This window comes from Coregonus lavaretus (assembly GCF_964263955.1).
Source record: "Coregonus lavaretus genome assembly, chromosome: 8".
In the NCBI taxonomy this organism is placed as follows: Eukaryota; Metazoa; Chordata; class Actinopteri; order Salmoniformes; family Salmonidae; genus Coregonus; species Coregonus lavaretus.
Window position 1 is genome coordinate 920198 of NC_139995.1, and position 22702 is coordinate 942899.

General features: G+C 42.6%; 2 protein-coding genes across 7 annotated transcripts; one reads left to right on the forward strand and one right to left on the reverse strand.

Moving 5' to 3' along the window:
- Window positions 1–614: 614 nt before the first annotated feature.
- LOC311134324 (uncharacterized protein) lies at window positions 615–16130 on the reverse strand. Of its 6 annotated transcripts, XR_014613676.1 has the most exons (8): window positions 9537–9662; window positions 7212–7466; window positions 6805–6864; window positions 3975–4167; window positions 3695–3766; window positions 2149–2678; window positions 1863–1983; window positions 615–1684 (listed from the first exon to the last, which is right to left on the reverse strand). XR_014613676.1 is itself a non-coding variant. In XM_084167968.1 (7 exons), the coding sequence occupies exons 5-7, from the start codon at window positions 2149–2151 to the stop codon at window positions 1422–1424; spliced, it is 387 nt and encodes a 128-aa protein (XP_084024094.1). In that variant the 5' UTR covers window positions 2152–3766; window positions 3975–4167; window positions 6805–6864; window positions 7212–7466; window positions 9537–9662; the 3' UTR covers window positions 615–1421. The 6 variants fall into 6 exon arrangements, 1 of the variants encoding a protein (XP_084024094.1); XR_014613674.1 differs by lacking the exon at window positions 9537–9662 and adding an exon at window positions 16013–16130 and having other exon boundaries at window positions 2149–3766; XR_014613675.1 differs by lacking the exon at window positions 9537–9662 and adding an exon at window positions 15972–16052 and having other exon boundaries at window positions 2149–3766.
- Window positions 16131–17061: 931 nt separating this feature from the next.
- nfs1 (NFS1 cysteine desulfurase) lies at window positions 17062–22560 on the forward strand. Its single transcript, XM_084168022.1, has 13 exons — window positions 17062–17429; window positions 17861–17937; window positions 18119–18235; window positions 18322–18405; window positions 18621–18773; window positions 18968–19061; window positions 19167–19301; window positions 19594–19751; window positions 20118–20223; window positions 20623–20704; window positions 20825–20908; window positions 21101–21190; window positions 21520–22560. The coding sequence occupies exons 1-13, from the start codon at window positions 17327–17329 to the stop codon at window positions 21581–21583; spliced, it is 1347 nt and encodes a 448-aa protein (XP_084024148.1). The 5' UTR covers window positions 17062–17326; the 3' UTR covers window positions 21584–22560.
- Window positions 22561–22702: the final 142 nt, after the last annotated feature.

Here is a 22702-nt window from a genome sequence, read left to right on the forward strand (position 1 = left end):
CACTATGTCAAATTCTCTAAACATGTTCAATCCATCATGTGACACCTGTCCTTATTCTCATCACATAAAAGGCTATGAAAACAATGAACACAATATATTTTGGGATGTAAACCAGAAATATGGTTAGGGTTAAGTATGAAATTCCATGTCAAACTCTTCAAAGACACTTTTCTCAACATCTTAGGCCCCAAAGGTTGTTAATTAACAATTTTTAAGCTCATATGACTTGTAATATTTTGACAGATGGCTGAAAGCCTCAGCCAAATGGGTTACAACTGACAATTTCTCACTAGATATCGCCTCTTACACAGATCACAGGTGAGGGTATATTTCCATGTCAGACTTTTCATTACCACTTTTCTCAACATATTAGACCCCAAAGGTTGCCAGGTCAAGCTGTTTCTCATAGATGATGGACATTTAAACAGAGTAATGGGAAAAATAGGGGGGTGCAAAAACATTTTTAAAAATGAGTAGTCTTGAGTGACTAACATAAAATCCCACTTTTGTATGTGCAATAGGTTATGAAAAGTATCAACAATTAAAAGTGACCTTATGGTGAGAGCGAGATTGACGATGTAATGATGAAGTGAGACGAGACGATTTGATTATTATTTACATTCTTTAATTCAAGTTCTCTGTACACATACAATGGCTTGAAAAAACAACCCCAATATGAATGAAGAAAAGATCCATGGAAGGGTGATCCAAAGGGGAATGCTAGTTGGTTGTATCTACATGGTTAAGAACATATCCACATTTGGCTTTGTATTAGCACACATCTATTCCCTGCTCTTCCATGGTTTTGATAATTTAAATGGATTAAGTTTTGACCAGTTCAAAGCCAGGTTGAAACTCTCCCCCAAAGAGTCTTCATCAACAGGATCGTATTGCCCTTTCAGGTTAGAATGTAATTTAAACATAAAGGAGTAAAACTGTGAGTTAACTGAGACCTATTCTTAGTTTTTCGAGGAACGGCTCTGCATGTAAATCCATCTCTCGTGCTACAATATCTGCTGTACAGAAACGATTCCACAATGGGGTGGTACCACATACACATAGTTCTGCAGTAGACTCCTCATGCTATAAAAACACCTGTTGCCAGTCAACATGCATGAGGACCTGTCTTATCTAATCTTGTCTTGTCTGCCTGTCCTCTGGTCATGCAGGTAACATCAGTGGATCAATCCTCTATATGTTGTCAAGGGGAAGGATAATGATGATAAAAAAAAAAAAAAACATATACAGAAATACATTTTTACAAAGCATGAGTTAAAACACTGTCCAAGCTCTGTCCTACTCCCAAAATAATATCACCCAAGAATACACTGGGTATGTACGACACTGCTCATTCAGCTCTCCTCTCCTTCTTTCCTCTCTTTCCTCTCTCAGCTCATCCTCCACTCTCACCCCAAGCTAGGTCAAGTGACCATCTCCATTGGCAATTGCATCATCGAGTCCCTCTTCCCTCCTCCCCACCCTGGATTCTTAACATGCCTGCCCCATCTGGTGGTGGGGCGCTGGAACAACAACTCTGTGTTCCGGGCCAGACTGGGGAGTTTCTCTCGGCTGGTTGGCCGCACTCCAGATGCAGCTGGTTGGATGGCGGCGGTAGGTACAGCCAGGGGGCTCGTTCTGCCCAGCCGGTCAGCACTCTGGGAGCAGCCCCTCTCAACTGGAGACTCTGAAATAGAGAGACAGGAAGTGTTCAGGACTAGACACACTGTGATCTTGGAAATCAAAGCTCTTTACTAAAACTTTACTAGTTTTAGTGAGAACTATCATAGTTTTAGTAAATGAGACACTTGTTTTGCTATTCCACTTACATGTCATCCTAATGGGTCGTGCTGTGAGCCACTGACCTGTGTGTTCCTCCTCAGCCAGCAGCAGGGGCTGGGTAGGGTGGTCTGGCTGGGAGCCTCCTGACTGGTCCCTAGCTGGAGACGCTTTCTGACGGACCACCGCTGTGGCATTAAACGCTTGCTGCAGGACCAAACACATTACACACATTAGCCATTAATAAACTAATTATGAACCCTTTGTAAAGGGAACCTTAATGTAAAATGTGATTTTGCACCATAAAGCTCACAAAATGTGACATTAAGTTATAATAGTTGATAGCAGGAGAGTGCAGTAAGAGTAACCCACCATCCATTTGCTCTTGGCAAAGTTCTTCTTGATCTGGGCGTTGACAGACTCATGGATGTTCTTATCCGGGGCTGTGTCTCCAGCAATCCTGGGGGAGGGAGAGAGACATGAGGGCTCTGTTGGGGGCACAAGAATATGTGTGTGTGTGCATGCATGCCCATGCACTGTCCCAGGGGTGCTGAAGAGCCTGGTCACATGTGTAGTGTATCCTTGGGTCCTTCTCTATCAGGTGGACTATAGCTAAAAAAACACCACAGGGACACGTAAACAATTTTGTATTTATTTTATTTTACTAGGCAAGTCAGTTAAGAACAAATTCTTATTTACAATGACGGCCTACACCGGCCAAACCCGGACGACGCTGGGCCAATTGTGCGCCGCCCTATGGGACTCCCAATCACGGCTGGTTGTGATACAGCCTGGCATTGAACCAGGGGGTCTGTAGTGACGCCTCAAGCACTGAGATGCAGTGCCTTAGACCACTGCGCCACTCGGGAGCCCTCTCATCTGAGGGTGGAGGACTACCGTACCTGCGTCGAAGATATCGTCGAGAAACAGGGTGGAGAGAGAGGAACATGTGAAATGTCAATATAATGATAGACGAATACTGCCAGTTAAACAAGATGTAAAACATTTACATTTTAGTCATTTAGCAGACGCTCTTATCCAGAGCGACTTACAGTTAGTGAGTGCATACATTTTTCATACTGGCCCCCCGTGGGAAACGAACCCACAACCCTGGCGTTGCAAGCGCCATGCTCTATCAACTGAGCTACAGGGGACTAAAAGACTGAAGACTGGACATAGTTAAACCAGGAGTAGTAATGGGGTGGAAAACAATCGATACAGTTACATATATTGGGATATGATTTTTTTATTGTATCATTTTGACAATATCACAATATTATTTGTATTTATTTAATCGCAATAAAATCACAGTATCGAATCGCAATACATATCGTATCGGCACCTAAGTATCATGATAATTTTGCATTGTGAAGTCCCTGGCAATTCCCAGGCCTAACCAGGAGTGGACAATCTTAGGCCCATTTATGACTAGTCCATAATGTAATAGCTGCCAATAGCATAATAGCTTTTTCATTTCTAATGTAATAACCATTCTCCTGGCCCCTAGCGATAGTGTCACGGATTCTGCCGAGGCTGCCCTTCCTCCTTGCTCGGGCAGGCTTTGGCGTTCGTCGTCACCGGAATACTAGCTACTGTCGATCTATGTTCTATGTTTCTATGTTCTACCTGTTGTTGTCTGATTGTTTCACACCTGTTTCCCATCGTGTAATTACTCCTTCCCTATTTAACCCGGTGGCTCCCATTGTGTTTTGTGCGCGTCTGTTATTTCGTTTCGTGTGTCGTTTGGTGAGCGGGTTTGCTCCTCCCTGTGTGGAGGTATTTACTTGCTAGTAAAGTACGTTTTCATTGAGTTCTGTGTCCTGTGCCTGACTTCGACCCACCACATTACACTAACACTCGTGACAGATAGATAGATAAAGAGAGATAGAGATATAGCGATAGATAGAAGGTTTAGTACCCCTGACATTATAGTCCACACCAGTCTCCTGGCCAGCATCACAGTGAGGTGGTAGTCCATCAGATGGAAGTTCTGCAGAGAGATGAGACAACATTAACACACTGAAGGAATGTGTAGAGGCAGCAGGTAGCTGTGTGTGTGTGCGACTGCGTGCACGTGTCTGTGTCTCCTATATTACTATTAACCAGAGACGTTGAGGCCGCTGGATGTCTATAGGGTTACCACCACGCTGTCCTGTAGATGTTAATGTATGTGTGTGTGTGTCTGTACTAAAACCCACCAGAGACTTGGAGGATGACTGTAAGGGTACAACCACACAGTATTTTAGATGTTGATGTACTGAATGAACAGCACCACCAACAGGCAGAGGAAGAGCAGGAACTCAAAACAGCAGGCTGCTGTCCAATGGGAGGTCAGGGATCCGGGAGTAACGGACAGGTTCCGGCATGATGAGAGTGGCGGTGCCGAGAGACCTAGACGGAGAAGGAGATACAGGTAGTTGGGTTAGTGTGAGTTGGCTACAGGAATAAGCCTAGGTGTCTGTAGCATGCAGTGGTGTAAAGTACTTAAGTAAAAATACTTTAAAGTACTACACAAGTAGTTTTTTTGGGTATCTGTACTTTACTTTACTCTTTCTATTTTTCCCAACTTTTAGTTTTACTTCACTACATTCCTAAAGACAATAATGTACTTTTTACTCCATACATTTTCCCTGACACCCAAAAGTACTCGTTACATTTTGACAGGAAAATGGTCCAATTCACACACTTATCAAGAGAACATCCCTGGTCATCCGTACTGCCTCTGATCTGGCGGACTCACTAAACACAAATGCTTCATTTGTAAATTATGTCTGAGTGTTGGAATGTGCCCCTGGCTATCCGCCAATAAATTAAACAAAGAAAATTGTGCCATCTGGTTTGCTTAATATAAGGAATTTGAAATGGTTTATACTTTTACTTTTGATACTTAAGTACATTTTAGCAATTCCATTTACTTTTAATACTTCAGTATATTTAAAACTAAATACTTTTAGACTTTTACTCAAGTAGTATTTTACTGGATGACTTTCACTTTTACTTGAGTCATTTTCTATTAAGGTATCTTTACTTTTACTCAAGTATGACAATTGAGTACTTTTTCCACCACTGGTAGCATGGTCATAGATTTCTGCTCTTACCAACTCCATTGCTGTCACATTGTCAAGCCAAACATTTGGCATCACCATGAGTGACAAAGAGTTGGCATGATGGCACAAACAGACTGGGACTCAGGCTAAGGTCTGCAGCAGCGAGGAATGTGTGTGAGAGACAGCGAGTGTGCGGAAGAGCATGTTGTGGCGAGAACAGAACAGTGGAAGATATCTCTCCTCCTATCTGTGTTGCCATACGTTCTTACCTCTCAGGGGAAATATTTCAGACAAGTTAAATAATCTCTACTTCCCCTCAGTCACATCAATGATTTATCTAACATCTACTATGTTAGAGAAGATGGGAGAGAATATTAAAAAGCAGGTATCTTACAGAGCGTTGTGCCAGTAACCGAAAGGTCGCTAGTTCGAATCCCCTGGTCGGCAAAGTGAAAAATCTGCCTATGTTCCCTTGAGCAAGGCACTTACGCCTAATTGCTCCTGTAAGTCGCTCTGGATAAGAGCGTCTGCTAAATGACTAACATGTCAATCACAGTCAGGATGGGAAGGAAGAAGATATCAAATTTTAATTGGTCACATACACATATTTAGCAGATGTTATTGTGGGTGTAGCGAAATGCTTGTGTTCCTAGCTCCAACAGTGCAGCAGTATCTAACAGTTCACAACAATACACACAAATCTAAAAGTAAAAGAATGGAATTAAGAAATTAGGACGAGCAATGTCGGAGTGGCATTGACTAAAATACAGTAGAATAGAATACAGTACGTACATATAAAATGAGTAAAGCAGTATGTAAGTATTATTAAAGGGACTAGTGTTCCATTATTTAAGTGACCAGTGATTCCATGTCTATGTATGTGGGGCAGCAGCCTCTATGGTGCAGGGTTGAGTAACCGGGTAGTAGCCGGCTAGTGATGGCTATTTAACAGTCTGATGGTCTTGAGATAGAAGCTGTTTTTCAGTCTCTCGGTCCCAGCTTTGATGCACCTGTACTGACCTCGCCTTCTGGATGGTAGCGGGGTGAACAGGCCGTGGCTCGAGTGGTTGATGTCCTTGATGATCTTTTTGGCCTTCCTGTGACATCGGGTGCTGTATGTGTCCTGGAGGGCAGGCAGTGTGCCCCCGGTGATGCGTTGGGCAGACCGCACCACCCTCTGGAGAGCCTTGTGTTTGCGGGCGGTGCAGTTGCTTATAGCCCGACAGGATGCACTCAATTGTGCATCTGTAAAGGTTTGTGAGGGTCTTAGGGGCCAAGCCGAATTTCTTCAGCCTCCTGAGGTTGAAGAGGCACTGTTGCGCCTTCTTCACAACACTGTCTGTGTGGGTGGACCATTTCAGATTGTCAGTGATGAGTACACCGAGGATCTAGAATTTTTCCACCTTCTCCACTGCGGTCCCGTCGATGTGGATAGAAGGGTGCTCCCTCTGCTGTTTCCTGAAGTCCACGATCGGCTCCTTTGTTTTGTTGACGTTGAGTGAGAGGTTATTTTCCTGGCACTACTCCGCCAGGGCCCTCACCTCTTCCCTGTAGGCTGTCTCGTTGGCTGAGCATGCACCCTTGTGGGGCCCCTGTGTTGAGGATCAGCAAAGTGGAGGTGTTGTTTCCTACCTTCACCCCCTGGGCGGCCCATCAGGAAGTCCAGGACCCAGTTGCACAGGGCGGGGTTCAGACCCAGGGCCCCGAGCTTAATGATGAGCTTAGAGGGTACTATGGTGTTGAAGGCTGAGCTATAGTCAATGAACAGCGTTCTTACATAGGTACTCCTCTTGTCCAGGTGGGACAGGGCAGTGTGCAGTGTGATTGCATCGTCTGTGGATCTATTGGGGCGGTATGGAAATTGAAGTGGGTCTAGGGTGTCAGGTAAGGTAGAGGTGATATGATCCTTAACTAACCTCTCAAAGCACTTCATGATGACAGAAGTGAGTGCTACGGGGCGATAGTCATTTAGTTCAGTTACCTTTGCTTTCTTGGGTACAGGAACAATGGTGGACATCTTGAAGCAAATGGGGACAGCAGACTGGGATAGGGAGAGATTGAATATGTCCGTAAACACTCCAGCCAGCTGGTCTGCACATGCTCTGAGGACGCGGCTAGGGATGCTGTCTGGACAGGCTTAACATCCAGATATGACCGTTTTATGGTAGTTGCAGACTGACAGTCAACTTCAAAAATGTTATCAAAAGGGAGTTTGATCAAATAGGCCTACACATTTCATTTCCCATGGAATGAGCCTTTCGTTAATAAGTAAAGTATGTGTGTGTGTTTGGGGAGCGGATGTTAAGCCTGCTTGTTGTATTACAGTACTGTACCACGTCCGTGTGTGTGTATCTCTCTGTGTGTCGGCTCCCCTCATCCATTCCTCACCTGTTCCTGGGTCCATTGCCATTGCTGAGGCTGCCTCCTACCAGTGTCTGTAGGGAGGGCAGAGCAGAGCGGTACTGCTGCTAGATAGCGTAGATACACTCTCCGGCCCCCAGGCATGGCCTGGCACGGGCACCACCTCTACACCCACAGCCACTCCTCAACTCCAGGCTCCTCCTGCCGCTGCCTCTTTGCCTAGACCAGTACCCAGAGACCCCACCACATCACATCACAGCCCGGCCCAACACAGTCAGGCCACTGGGGGAAATAAGAACAGAAGACAACATCGTCAATACAACAATAACAACAAAAGGCCCACTACAGAGACGGACAGAGAAGTCAATGAAGGACATGGTAATGTTCAGAAGGAACAACATGTTAAAAAAACAGTGAAACAGGAGGTAGAATACTATCTGAACTTGTGCAATATCAAATGCTTGTTTTGATTTTTTCGTTTTTTTTGTAATTGTGTGTGCTCTAATGCAGGGCTTCCCAAAGTTAGTCCTGGGGCCCACATTTTGTTTTTTGCCCTAGCACTACACAGCTGATTCAAATAATCAAAGCTTGATGATGAGTTGGTTATTAGAATCAGCTGTGTAGTGCTAGCGCAACAAAAAAAATATGAGTTTGGGAAACCCTGCTCTAATGAACACAACCCAGCTTCAATAAAGATCAATAGAGGACAGCATCAGGGTTGAGTTCAGGTGGATGACAATGTACACATTGAAGATAGTAGAAGGCCAAATGTAATGAATAGAGATGATATTATTAATTGCTAGACCAACTTGACAGAGAGACACATAAGATAATATGGTGTTATGTTGTGGGGGTGCTTGAGATGGTTTGGGAGGAGTCGGACCGCAGAATAAAGGAAAAGCAGCCAACAAGTGCTCGGAATATGTGGGAACCCCTTCAAGACTGTTGGAAAAGCATTCCAAGTGAAGCTGGTTGAGAGAATGCCAACAGTGTGCAAAGATGTCATCAAGGCAAAGGGTGGCTATTTGAAGAATATCAAATGTAAAATATTGTAACGACCCTGGGTTTATAAGCGCGGACATCGACTCTGCCACGCGAGCATGCTTTTGGGGCACAGTCGATGGCGGGTTAGAAGGTTGAGGGTTCGAGACTGATATAGCTAGATAGATGGGTAATGTTTCATTGCATTGGTGTCGGTGTCGGAAGTGCATTGCATTGGTGTCGGAAGTGATCGGACCTTGCATCCACGAACGTGCGTGTGCTTGGCCGTTGAGCGCGTTCATGTAAGACGTTGATTTGTAAGCTAGCGCGAGGACGCGCACTTTGAAAGGAGGGAGTTGTGTAACGACCCTGGGTTTATAAGCGCGGATATCAACTCTGCCACGCAAGCATGCTTTTGGGGCACAGTCGATGGCGTGCTGGACTTCGGGCTAGAAGGTTGAGGGTTCGAGACCTGCTCCCTGCCTGTTTCATTACAATATATTTTGATTTGTTTAACACTTTTTTGGTTACTACATGATTTCATATGTGTTATTTCATAGTTTCTACAATATAAAAAATTGTAAAAAGAAAGAAAAACCCTTGAATGAGTAGGTGTGTCCAAACTTTTGACTGGTACTGTATATAAAATAAACCCACTTCTAACACTCTTTCCCCTGTTTAACACCTTAAATATGTGCCATTACCCATCTATCTAGCTATTTGTAGCTAGCTAAACATAGCTAGCTAGCTAACGTTAGCTAACCAAGCTAGCTAGCTAGGTGAGCATCGCATTCAGATTTACTTTTTTATTCAATTAAAAATGTATATATATTATTGTTGCAAATTCAATAAGTAGATATCTATTAAGCCACCTAACTACTGTATCTTTACCCATTTCCATTTTGTCTTGACAGCTCTGTCACAAGCTAAATGCAAAAAACTTTACCAAATAGTTAGGACCATGAGAGTAAAGCTACTGAGTTCGGACATCACACACGTCCATATATTGCATTAATAAATACAAATAAAAAATGCGTTGCCAGCCATATTGGATTTTCTATCCGGTGATGTCCCTGGAACCTGGACCACTCAACCAAATTAGTTTTTATAACTAAACCAAGATAGACCACAGCCTGTTGTTTCAAACGGGAACAAATGAGTCATAGTGGGCAGAACAAGCAAGGAGGTGGGCAGAGCCAAGCACCAGGTGGCGAGATCCTATTGGCGCGTTCTAGCATAAATATATATATATATATATCCATATTTCCGTTAGGGAACGCCTACTCTTTTGAAGTGCGCGTGTGCAATAACTAAATGTGCACTCCTAAACAACAACAACAACAACTTTGTCAAAGGGTAAAGTCTACAAACCTTTGTCCACTCCGTTCGTAACAGATTTTAGTTTAGGGAACAGAAAACTATTGAGATCAAATGTTTAATCGATGAGAAAATTAGCAGAATGTCCGCCAAAATCCATCTCGTTCCATCTTCTCCCAGTGTCAGACACATATTTGCTAGTGAGTGGAACCACATTTATACATCCGGTGAAATATCTGTGACTCAACTCTTGCTACGTCATACATTTTGGGCACAAGGCGTGTCCGTATAGCCTCTCCCTCTTGTTGTGTAAACAACATCGAGGGGATTTGATTATCTGGCCCGGGTTACTCGAGCGGAAGGAGTTTACAACCGGGTGAAAAGTGATTGCATTCGTTTTGAAACCGGACTGCCTACAGTGCGTCTCATGTGATGTAGCCTAGGCTAAAATAAGCACGTGGAGTATGGAACGCCGTTTGGGTCTTTGCGTGGAGAAAAAAAAACACGATTTACCCGTTAAATAAGCTTTTAATTTGACACGTGAAATAACACAATTATATTATATAATGTTGTTTGCACGTGCAAGCAAAGCGCCACCACTACGATCAGTAGCACTGTCAAAACTGTTTTTAAAAAATAACAAAGTTCACACACACCGGCCATGTTTACAATATCGCGTTGGTAATAAGGCATTATTTGTTCGACCAAAAACGTCTGTGTGAGCATTTGAAATAAGCGCAGGATCAAAAATGTTTGCAAATATCGTTGATACAGATGTTATTAGAAACTTCTGGGGTAGCTAGCTTTAGCGTGGTACCATCCTAGCTAGCACCAATGCAAGCAGCCTGAAAACAATGACCAGTAGAAACTGCAGTCATTTTCAATATTGTTAGCAATGATTTAGGAATCCATGTGAGTATTAGCTACGTAGCCACTTGTTGTTTTCCAATGGAAATCGAACTTCAGTTCATGAAAATAACTAGCTAGCCAGCTACTAAACCCTGTTGCCCAAAGCTAACGTTATAAGCAGCCAGCTAGCTTCAGTGAGGCTTGACCGGACCGGGTTATGTGTTGCGAAGGTAGCCACAATAAGGATTAGCCACAATAGTGGAATTTGCGGTTCGCCTTAAAAATAAAAGTCCCTCTTTGAAAGTGACACAAATGGTTACTATTGGTGGAATCAAATCAAATATTATTTGTCACATGCGCCGAATACAACAGGTGTAGACCTTACAGTGAAATGCTTACTTACAAGCCCTTAACCAACAATGCAGTTCAAGAAACAGAGTTAAGAAAATATTTACTAAATAAACTAAAGTAAAAAATTAAATTAAAAGTAACACAATAAAATAACAATAACGAGGCCACATACAGGGGGTACCGGTACCGAGTCAATGTGCGGGGATACAGGTTAGTCGAGGTAATTTATACATGTAGGTTGGGGTAAAGTCACTATGCATAGATAATAAACAGCGAGAAGCAGCAGTGTCAACGTAAATAGTCCGGGTGGCCATTTGATTAATTGTTCCGCAGTCTTATGGCTTGGGGATAGAAGCTGTTAAGGAGCCTTTTGGACCAAGACTTGGCGCTCCGGTACCGCTTGCCGTGCGGTAGCAGAGAGAACAGTCTATGACTTGGGTGACTGGAGTCTTTGACCATTTTTTGTGGTGTTGATGTGAATGGGGGCATGTTCGGCCCTCCTTTTACTGTTGTCCACGATCAGCTCCTTTTTCTTCCTCACGTTGAGGGAGATGTTTTTGTCCTGGCACCACACTGACAGATCTCTGACCTCCTCCCTATATGCTGTCTCATCTTTGTTGTCAGGAAACTTAATGATGGTGTTGGAGTCATGCTTGGCCACGCAGTCATGGGTGAACAGGGAGTACAGGAGGGGACTAAGCACACACCCCTGAGGGGCCCCCGTGTTGAGGATCAGCGTGGCAGATGTGTTGTTACCTACCCTTACCACCTGGGGGCGGTCCGTCAGGAAGTCCAGGATCCAGTTGCAGAGGGAGGTGTTTAGTCCCAGGATCCTTAGCTTAGTGATGAGCTTTGTGGGCACTATGGTGTTGAATGCTGAGCTGTAGTCAATGAACAGCATTCTCACATTGGTGTTCCTTTTGTCCAGATGGGAAAGGGCAGTGTGGAGTGCGATTGAGATTGCATAATCTGTGGATCTGTTGGGGTGGTATGCAAATTGGAGTGGGTCTAGGGTTTCCGGGATGATGGTGTTGATATGACCCATGACCAGCCTTTCAAAGCACTTCATGGCTACAGACGTGAGTGCTATGGGGCAGTAGTCATTTAGGCAGGTTACCTTCGCTTTCTTGGGCACAGGGACTATGGTGGTCTAGTTGAAACATGTAGATATTATAGACTCGGTCAGGGAGAGGTTGAAAATGTCCGTGAAAACACATGCCAGTTGGTCCACGCATGCGCCGAGAACACGTCCTGGTAATCCGTCTGGCCTGCGACCTTGTGAAAGTTGACCTGTTTAAAGGTCTTGCTCACATCGGCTACGGAGAGCGTGATCACACAGTTGTCCAGAACAGCTGGTGCTCTCATGCATGCTTCAGTGTTGCTTGCCTCGAAGCGAACATATAAGGCATTTAGCTGTTCTGTTAGGCTCGCGTCACTGGGCAGCTCACGGCTGGGTTTCCCTTTGTAGTCCGTAATAGTTTGCAAGCCCTGCCACATCCGACGAGCGTCAGAGCCGGTGTAGTAGGATTCAATCTTAGTCCTGTATTGACGCTTTGCCTGTTTGATGGTTTGTCTGAGCACGATTTCTTATAAGTGTCCGGATTAGTGTCCCGCTCCTTGAAAGCGGCAGCTCTAGCCTTTAGCTCGGTGCGGATGTTGCCTGTAATCCATGGCTTCTGGTTGGGATATGTACGTACAGTCACTGTGGGGACGACGTCGTCGATGCACTTATTGATGAAGCCGGTGACTGAGGTGGTATAACTCCTCAATGCCATTGGATGAATCCGGGAACATATTCCAGTCTGTGCTAGCAAAATAGTCCTGTAGCGTAGCATCCACATCATCTGACCACTTCCGTATTGAGCGAGTCACTGGTACTTCCTGCTTTAGTTTTTGCTTGTAAGCAGGAATCAGAAGGATAGATTTATGGTCAGATTTGCCAAATGGAGGGCGAGGGAGAGCTTTGTATGCATCTCTGTGTGTGGAGTAAAGGTGGTCTACAGTTTTTTCCCCCTCTGGTTGCACATGCCAAACATCATGCCTTATTTAGACTAGATAATAAGGTTGCAATGAAATGGGGTATCAGTCTACTCAGTGACACCCACAGAACACAACTGTATTTAGTTTATTAGCATTGTAGCTCTTATTGCAGGACTTTGGCTGTGGGAAATCACCTCCCCAGTCAGCCTATTGTGCGTATTGACATTATATTGCACTGTACAGCCTTTCCCAAGTATTTGGGATCAATTAAATGGGGTATCAGTCTACTCAGCACCCAAGTGTTTTTTCCCCAAATCCTCCTCAGAGTAATCAGACTCCAAAACATCCACATTGTATTGTTTTTACTCTGGAATAGTGTTCAATACACATAGTAGGTTGACTGGTACAATAAATGTGGCACAGTGGTTTCAGAGTCCTGCAATAAGAGCTACGACGCTAATGTTCTGTGGGTGTCACTGAGTAGACTGATACCCCATGTCATTGATCCACAATCAAATCAAATCAAATCAAATCAAATTGTATTGGTCACATGCGCCGAATACAACAGGTGCAGACATTACAGTGAAATGCTTACTTACAGCCCTTAACCAACAGTGCATTTATTTTAAACAAAAAAAGTTAAAATAAAACAACAACAAAAAAAGTGTTGAGAAAAAAAGACCAGAAGTAAAATAAAGTGACAGTAGGGAGGCTATATATACAGGGGGGTACCGTTGCAGAGTCAATGTGCGGGGGCACCGGCTAGTTGAGGTAATATGTACATGTGGGTAGAGTTAAAGTGACTATGCATAATTACTTAACAGAGTAGCAGCAGCGTAAAAAGGATGGGGTGGGGGGGCAGTGCAAATAGTCCGGGTAGCCATGATTAGCTGTTCAGGAGTCTTATGGCTTGGGGGTAGAAGCTGTTGAGAAGTCTTTTGGACCTAGACTTGGCACTCCGGTACCGCTTGCCGTGCGGTAGCAGAGAGAACAGTCTATGACTAGGGTGGCTGGAGTCTTTGATAATTTTGAGGGCCTTCCTCTGACACCGCCTGGTATAGAGGTCCTGGATGGCAGGAAGCTTTGCCCCAGTGATGTACTGGGCCGTACGCACTACCCTCTGTAGTGCCTTGCGGTCGGAGGCCAAGCAGTTGCCATACCAGGCGGTGATGCAACCAGTCAGGATGCTCTCGATGGTGCAGCTGTAGAATTTTTTGAGGATCTGAGGACCCATGCCAAATCTTTTTAGTCTCCTGAGGGGGAATAGGCTTTGTCGTGCCCTCTTCACGACTGTCTTGGTGTGTTTGGACCAATTAAGAAATTATTTTATTTTGTCCATAGGTAAGGCTGTACAGTGAAATAAGTATGCCCCCAATGTAATTCTAAAGTCTAACACATCCACAGTGTGATTTCAACAGATTTCTTGTCAAATTAACAAATTATTGTGTTTTGTTGAATTTATATTGATCTATTCCATTATGGCACTATTTGTATTAATTTGCATCACCTTCAATTAGACTTTTATTTTGAAGGCGAACCGCAAATTCCACTAGTGTCTAGTGTTATTTGACACGTCAAACAAGGTTATTGGTATGGAACGCCGTTTGGGTCTTTGCGTGTCAAAAAAGATACACGTCAAATAACACTATTTGACGTGTCAAATAATCTTGTTGACCAATCAGGACCTGAATATGACTGCACTTCACATAACAATTTAACACGTTCATACATGTTTTATATAGTTATTACACATTGATTACACCATCACTCGTATTTCATATGTCACAAGGACACATCGATATGCTATGATGCTGGTAAAGTTGTCTCGCGCACCTGCCCGTCCCCAAGCTCTGGACAGTGCTGGTAAAAAAAAAAGCTAGCTAACGTTAGCTGATGGATGCAAACAATGTTCTTCCCCAAAAACATAGCAAAACGACATAATCTGTTTCAGTAGCTATAGTTAGCTAGGTATCTATCTAGGTGTCATCATCTAAAATACCCATTTTTTTTATTAATGGTGGTCGGACCCACCTATGTGAAGCTAGCCACAATAAGCATTAGCCACAATAGTGGAATTTGCGGTTAGCCTTCAAAATAAAAGTATGTCATTGACAGTGATGCAAATTAATACAAATAGTGGAATTATGCCATGGACCATGCTAAACGAGGTTGGACTTTTGTTATATAAATTCAACAAAATAAAATAATTTCTTAATTTGACAAAAATATGTTGAAATCACACTGTGGATGTATTAGACTTTAGAATTGCAATGGGGGCATACTTATTTCACTGTACAGCCTTACCTATGGATTATGGATCAATGACATGGGGTATCAGTCTACTCAGTGACACCCAGAGAACATTAGCGTGGTAGCTCTTATTGCGGAAACCACTGTGAATTGAGCCACATGTATTGTACCAGTCACCTTACTATGTGTATTGAACACTATTCCAGAGGAAAAACAATACAACCCGGATGTTTTCGAGTCTGATAACTCTGAGGAGGACATTGGGAAAAAAGCTCTTGGTACTGAGTAGACTGACACCCCATTTAATTGATCCCCAATCCTAAGGTAAGGTTGTACAGTGCAATATGAATGTCAATACACACAATACATTCAGGCTCTGTCGTAGCCGGCCGCGACCGGGAGACCCATGGGGCGGCACACAATTGGCCCAGCGTCATCCAGGGTAGGGGAGGTAATGGCCCGCAGGGATGTAGCTCAGTTGGTAGAGCATGGCATTTGCAACGCAAGGGTTGTAGGTTTGATTCCCACTGGGGGCCAGTATGAAAAATACAAAAATAATGTATGCACTCACTAACTGTAAATTGCTCTGGATAAGAGCATCTGCTAAATGACTAAAATGTAAATGTAATAGGCTGACTGGGGAGGTGATTTCACACAGTCACAGTCCCGTGATAAGAGCTACAATTTGCATGAACTCTTCACAGTTGTGATCTGTGGGTGTCTCCGAGTAGACTGATACCCCATTTCATTGCTCCACATTCCAACCTTGTTTAACATTATCTAGCCTAAATATTGCATGATTTCACCAATTGTAACCTTCTGCGTCACTGTCAAAAAGGTACCTTTATTTTGAAGGCAAACCACAAATTCCACTATTGTGGCTAATCCTTATTGTGGCTATTTTCACACATAACACGGTCTGGTCAAGCCTCACCAGCCAGATTAAGTTTGCTGGCTGCTTTTAACGTTAGCTTTGGGTAACAGGGTTAAATAGCTGGCTAGCTAGTTATTTTCATGAACTGAAGTTCAAGTTCAAGTGGCTACCTAGCTAATACTTACTCATGTAACAGTTTTGCTTCCGTCCCTCTCCTCGCCCCTACCTGGGCTTGAACCAGGGACCCTCCTCTGCACACATCGACAACAGTCACCCTCGAAGCACCTTTACCCGTGGCTCCACAAAAGTCGCCGCCGTTGCAGAGCAAGGGAAACAACAACTTCAAGGTCTCAGAGGGAGTGACGTCACCGATTGAAACGCTACTAACGCGCACCGCTAACTAGCTAGCCAATTCACACCGGTTACACTCACATGGATTCCTAAATCATTGCTAAGAATATTGAACATGACTGCAGTTTCTATTGGTCATTGTTTTCAGGCTAACGTTAGTTGCATTGGTGCTTGCTAGGTAACGTTACCATGCTAAAGCTAGCTAGCTACGCCAGAAGTTGCTAATAACATCTGTATCAAAGATATTTGCAAAAAAAAAATATCCTGCTCGTTTGATTTTACATTTTAGTAGACGCTCTTATCAAGAGCAACTTACAATTAGTGAGTGCATACATTGTCATATTGGCCCCCAGTGGGAAACGAACCCACAACCCTGGCGTTGCAAGCGCCATGCTCTACCAACTGAGCTACAGGGGATCCTGATCTTATTCCAAATGCTCACACAGACGTTTTCCCATTCCGTCGAACAAATAATGCATTATTACCAACGCGCTATTGTAAACACATCGTTGGTGGCCGGACTTTATTTTTTAACAGCTTTGACAGTGCTACTGATCGTAGTGGTGGCGCTAGGCTTGCACATGCAAACTCAGCACACACAACATTCTATAATATAATTGTATTATTTGACGTGTCAAATTAAAAGCTTATTTGACGTGTGAAATAGTGTTATTTGACATGTATCTTTTTAGACACGCAAAGACCCAAATGGCGTTCCATAGTATGGTAATGAGTATGAAAGTGATTGCTTTGCCTTCCCAATGAAAACACGTCTGAAAATTCGAACATATAGTTTATGGAAAAGAGATGTATGTTTCTGGACGTTGCACAATGCTGCCTTGTTGACAACATGACCAAGCGGCGCAGGTTACTGTTCGATTTGAGAATGGTGCTCCTCCCTCGCCGCTTTTGCCCAATCCCGTCACTGGTCATAGACCGGTGCACCGCGGCTCAGGTCTCACTGCCATTTTGGTGATGCCTCACATGATGACTGTGTCGACAAGGATTTGACGCGTCTTATTAAACAAGCCTGTTAATCGAATACATTGTTATACCAGGGTCTCACAAAACCAGGCATACATACTCAGAGATCTGCAAGCTTATTTTCCTCGCTGCGAATCCTGTTTGTCACTGGTGAAGGTTAGCTACTACTGTAGCAAGGTTAGCTAAACATTACCCAACTGTGAAGATGTTGAGCAAGACTGTTACGACGAAGCTTCTGGGATCCATGCGAGGGTTCCCAAGCCACCGAATGAACTATGTTCAAAGTGCTGTGAATGCTGTTGAGAGAGGTAAGTTAGGTTATTCGCCTTTTTTACACAATGTTTTATTAGTTACTTATCATCTCGCTAGTTAGCTAACTAGCTAATGATACTCATTCGATGACGCAGCAAGTTAGTTAGATAATACCGCGTTTAAAAGAACTGGGAACTTGGAAAAAAGCGAGCTCCGACTGGGAAAAATCGATTTGAACGGTCATCCAACTCCGGAACTCTCTGTAGAGCTCAGACTTTCCGACCTGAATATCGTATTTTTCCGAGTTCCCAGTTGGTTTAAACGCGGCATCCCTGCTGTAGCCAGTTCCCTAACTTTTATGCCGTTACATTACATCCGTGTGACAGTGTATTGATGCCCTGAATGCATATGAGAGGTTTGCCAATTAATTCACAGATAAATGTGTATGTTTTCTGGACCCAAATGACACAATATTATGTTTTTACAGAATTTATCAAAAGTAGGGAGCTGGAGAAAGATGAGCTGCGACCTCTGTACATGGATTTTCAAGCAACAACACCAATGGTATGTGGCTCTCAAACGTTAGCTACCAGCCTCTAGCCTCTCCCACGATAATTATACCAAACTGGCGGCATGTCAAATCTGTAAAACATTGGATCTTATTAATTCGTTTCAATGGGTCATCTTTGAGAACTGCAACCACCACATAATCTTCAACTCAATATGTTTTATCTCATGACTCTAGGATCCAAGAGTTCTGGATGCAATGCTTCCCTATCAAGTGAACTATTATGGTAACCCTCACTCCAGAACACATGCATATGGCTGGGAAAGTGAAAGTGCAATGGAAAAAGCTAGAAAGGTAATTCATTTGCAGTTAATTGACTAGCTATTGCATCATGTCATTCGATGATAAGGCTAACATCTTAATTTGATTTATCCTTACAGCAAGTTGCAGACCTGATTGCTGCAGATCCTCGTGAGATCGTGTTCACAAGTGGTGCCACTGAATCTAATAATATGTCAATCAAAGTAAGTCTGTATTTTACTGCTTTAGCAGTCAGATTAAGGGCAAGGGATTTGGGAGGGTGAATAATATATGCCAAGAACTGCCAGCTGATGGAAAGATTAAGACATAAGAATGAGCTAAGGTCAATCAACTGTTCTGTTGTGTAATTTATTTGTAAATGAGGATACATGCTAACAATTGAGAGGAAAAGGAACTGAGTGGTTGTTTTTGTTTCTAGGGTGTGGCCCGATTTTACAAATCCAAGAAGAAGCACGTTATCACCACTCAGACAGAGCATAAGTGTGTGCTGGACTCCTGTCGAGTCTTGGAGGCAGAGGGCTTTGACATAACCTATCTTCCTGTGAAGACTAATGGCCTGGTTGACCTAGAGGCAAGCTCAATTGTTTGGTTGTTTTATCTAAACATGTGCCCCATTGTATAAATCCACTACTGCGTTCTTGTACCAAGAATAAGATAAATTGTTCAAATAATTTGATAGTAAGTTCTCATGGGCTATTTCTTCAATATGTTTGTATGTCTTGAATACCTCATATGCTGATATAAAAATGTTGCTATTTTTTATAGCTACTGGAGGAAACAATTCGTCCAGACACTAGTTTGGTGTCTGTGATGACCGTGAACAATGAGATTGGTGTGAGGCAGCCTGTCGAAGACATAGGTAACCTTTTAGCCTAAATAGATTCAGAAGTATATCCACTGTGAAATAAATACATTTTGTTTTGTCTTTATTCATCTGCTATTATTTTCACACACACTTCTCCAGGTCGAATCTGCCGGTCAAGGAACGTGTTCTTCCACACTGATGCAGCTCAAGCTGTGGGAAAAATCCCCATCAATGTATCTGACTGGAAGGTAGACCTGATGTCCATCAGCGGGCACAAAATATATGGTCCCAAAGGTACATTGTGTACACTTTAATCTACATTGTTGAATATCAGATACTATCAGTGTTGTTGTCAATTCCATCTTTAGTTAGGAAGAACACTGAAATTCCTATTTTCCTCACTGAAAGCAAGGAGAGAAAATGGAATTGAAATGTCAGTTTACTTCCTGAATTGAAGTGGAATTGACCCCAAGCCTGGCTACTACATTGAGTGAACTCTTGTGTCCACCCACATATTTAACTCCTTTAATTGTTGGTGTTTATGTGAGGACTGTGCCAGCAATTGAGTATGTTTGTGATTTGACAGGGGTTGGGGCTCTGTATGTGCGGCGCCGGCCCCGGGTTCGAATGGAGCCACTGCAGAACGGTGGAGGCCAGGAGAGGGGGCTTCGCTCAGGGACAGTGCCCACTCCTCTGGCTGTGGGACTGGGAGCAGCCTGTGATATAGCCCAGCAGGAGCTAGAGGTAGACAACTCTCATTACTGTCTGAAACAAACCTACACAGGATGTTGTTCATCGATGCTTGCTTCTGTTTGTTTTTACTTGTTTTTTTTCCAATTTAGCTTGAGTTCAAGAGACAGGATTTTAAACTGTTTGTTTGTATAAAAAACAGTCAAAGAATGTAGAGGCTTGCACAGCAAACTGATAATCTTCTTTTTTCTGACCAATCCCCACCGCATTATATGAAAGGTTCCATCATATCTTATTTGCTGCATGTTCTGTTGATGGGAAAATTATAAGTATTTACTGTAGTAGTAGTGTATTCTTTGTAGTGAAAGAAAGTTCATGTATATATATTTTTTAAACTTGTTGATCTTCTCTTCTTTCCAGTATGATCACAGCCGGGTGTCAATGTTGGCAAACCGCCTTGTGCATAAAATTATGTCAGAGATCCCTGATGTTGTGATGAATGGTGATCCAGAGCAAAGATACCCAGGTGAAGCGCAGAGCAGGGGATTTGTGGACATAATAATAGAGACAGGCATATAAGTGGGTGGAAGTAGAATTCATATTTTTCACAAGAACCATCTAGATGTAATTGGCTGGTAATCTGTTAATTAAGTAAATCCCTTTATTCCTTATGAGTTAATCAGGGACTGTGCTGTACATTATCATAATCACATTAGAGCAATAGTATGTTGTATATGCCTACAGATAAAGTGGAGCACTTAATAGTTGGTGGATTGTACTCTACATTTACATTACATTTTCGTCATTTAGCAGACGCTCTTATCCAGAGCGACTTACAAATACTCTAGTCAGTTGACAGATCAGAGTAGAATCCCTTAAATGTTGATTCTCTATTATTAACTTGAATGTTTTTGGTCTGACACAGGATGCATTAATTTATCCTTTGCCTACGTGGAGGGAGAGAGTCTGTTGATGGCCCTGAAGGATGTCGCTCTATCATCTGGCAGGTCAGTAGCAAATACAGAGCTATTAGATTATTTTATATATAAAATAAATAAATAGATTAACAGCTATTGAGTTGGATCCAAATGAAAATACTGTACGTTGATGATGCCATCTTCCTGCAGTGCCTGCACTTCTGCTTCATTGGAGCCTTCATATGTCCTGAGAGCTATTGGAACGGATGAGGACCTGGCCCACTCCTCAATCAGGTGAGTAACAGTTAGGAACACAACTCAAGAAGTTCAAATGGATGATCGTGGGATTTGAAAGATGTAAATGTTCCTTTTTATCATTCCTAATTACAAAAGAGCAGGGTCAAGAATAACATTTTACAGCTGAATTGTATTATTTTGGTGTTTTACCTAGTCTGTTTGTATGTTGTTACTCCAAATTACCTGAAGATTTGGAATCGGCCGATTTAGCACAGAGGCAGAAGTGGACTATACAGTGGACAAGTGCATTCAGCAGGTCAAACGCCTGAGAGAGATGAGGTGAGAGAAAAAGAATAGAATAGCATACATAGAGGCACAGATTAAGTCTAGTCCTGGACTACAAAGCAAGCTCAATGGAGAATCTCATTTGAAAGTGCTTTTTAGTCTAGGACTAGGCTTAATCTGTGTCCAGGAAACCACCCCAAAATGTACATGCTGAATGTCACTTAACTAGGAATTTACTGGTGGCTAGAAATCTTAATATTTTCTGTACACAATAGTGTTGATGATCTAATGAAATACTATAATAATAGCCTTTTAATTTGCAATAGTATCAATGCACTGTTACAGGTTAATGTATTCATTGTTGTCCAACTTTTTCTCTTCAGCCCCTTGTGGGAGATGGTGCAAGAAGGAATTGATCTGAAGAGCATCAAGTGGACACAGCACTAGAGCAAGCCTTCAGGAAAAATACCTAAGAGCATTGTGAATACTAAACTTGTTTAGTTTGCTGACTACTATGCCACTCCCGTGATGATTGGTAATTATTTATACTGTCAAGAAACACGCACAACTTCCTGACTTATTTTAGTGTAGGCCTATGAGTATATTTTGCATTGGTAGACCTGAATAATTTGTTCCTTTGTATTTGACAAATTATTATTATTGATACGCACATCATTAAAAACGTAGGTGCTGGGCTAATAAAGAAAACTTGTAATGAAATGAAGGCCCTTAAAGCGTTGAATTGGGAGCATAAATAGTGTGCAGGCCTTCCTGTTCTTTACAAGTGCTCTTAAGTAGTTCACATAATTTTTCAGCTGCTTTGACCATGGGATTTTATGACTGAGAGCAAGTTACAGAATGGTTCATTTATGTGGAATGTGCTACATTCCATTTAGTTTATGGATAAGTCATTATACGTTGACCACATACAGCATGTTAACAAGGTTAACGTCAACAGTAACACGGGCACTGGTTTCATGTCACTGTAAGGGAGGAAATTGATAAAATATTTACCTCATCTCAATGTGTGAATTTGAATGCCAGTCTTGTTGAGCAATAGTCTTCTAATCATGGAAATTATCCCCAGTTGGTTTGCATACAGTCTCTGGCAAAATGTGTATTGTTTGTATGAATCTTGCATGTTATCTTTTAATCTGATTTGATGATTTCCTGTGAGGGGAAGTATGCAAACCAATTTACGTGGCCAGCTGTTTTATGACCTCAGTATATAATCTACCACCACCGTGACTGAACATATACAGTGCTTGTTGTTTCTGCTTTGTACATGCAGCATATAGCACAGCAGACTCATTACTCTTCCCAAAATGTATTTCCATAATGTCCAACAGCAATCTAATCTCACAATGTATACATGCATGCATATATTTGTAGCTAGCTCTCCAATAAATAATTGACTCAGCCTGTCCCTGAATTATGTCAGTATTTCATATGTAGTTGGTCGATTGGTTCTTCACTTATTCTACACACTCTGATTGTGATTATAGTATTTTACTTGAGCTATAAAATGTTTTGTCTTTGTCAAAATGCTGTACAGTATAAAACAAA

Excerpts from the sequence above, each read along its gene's own strand:
- LOC311134324 (XM_084167968.1), bottom strand. Across the intron at positions 1,685-1,862 it reads GGCTGAGGAGGAACACACAG|AGTCTCCAGTTGAGAGGGGC; the intron begins GTCAGTGGCTCA and ends TCTCTATTTCAG.
- nfs1 (XM_084168022.1), top strand. The coding sequence starts at position 17,327 with ATGTTGAGCAAGACTGTTACGACGAAGCTTCTGGGATCCATGCGAGGG. Across the intron at positions 17,938-18,118 it reads TTCAAGCAACAACACCAATG|GATCCAAGAGTTCTGGATGC; the intron begins GTATGTGGCTCT and ends TCATGACTCTAG. Across the intron at positions 18,236-18,321 it reads CAATGGAAAAAGCTAGAAAG|CAAGTTGCAGACCTGATTGC; the intron begins GTAATTCATTTG and ends TTATCCTTACAG.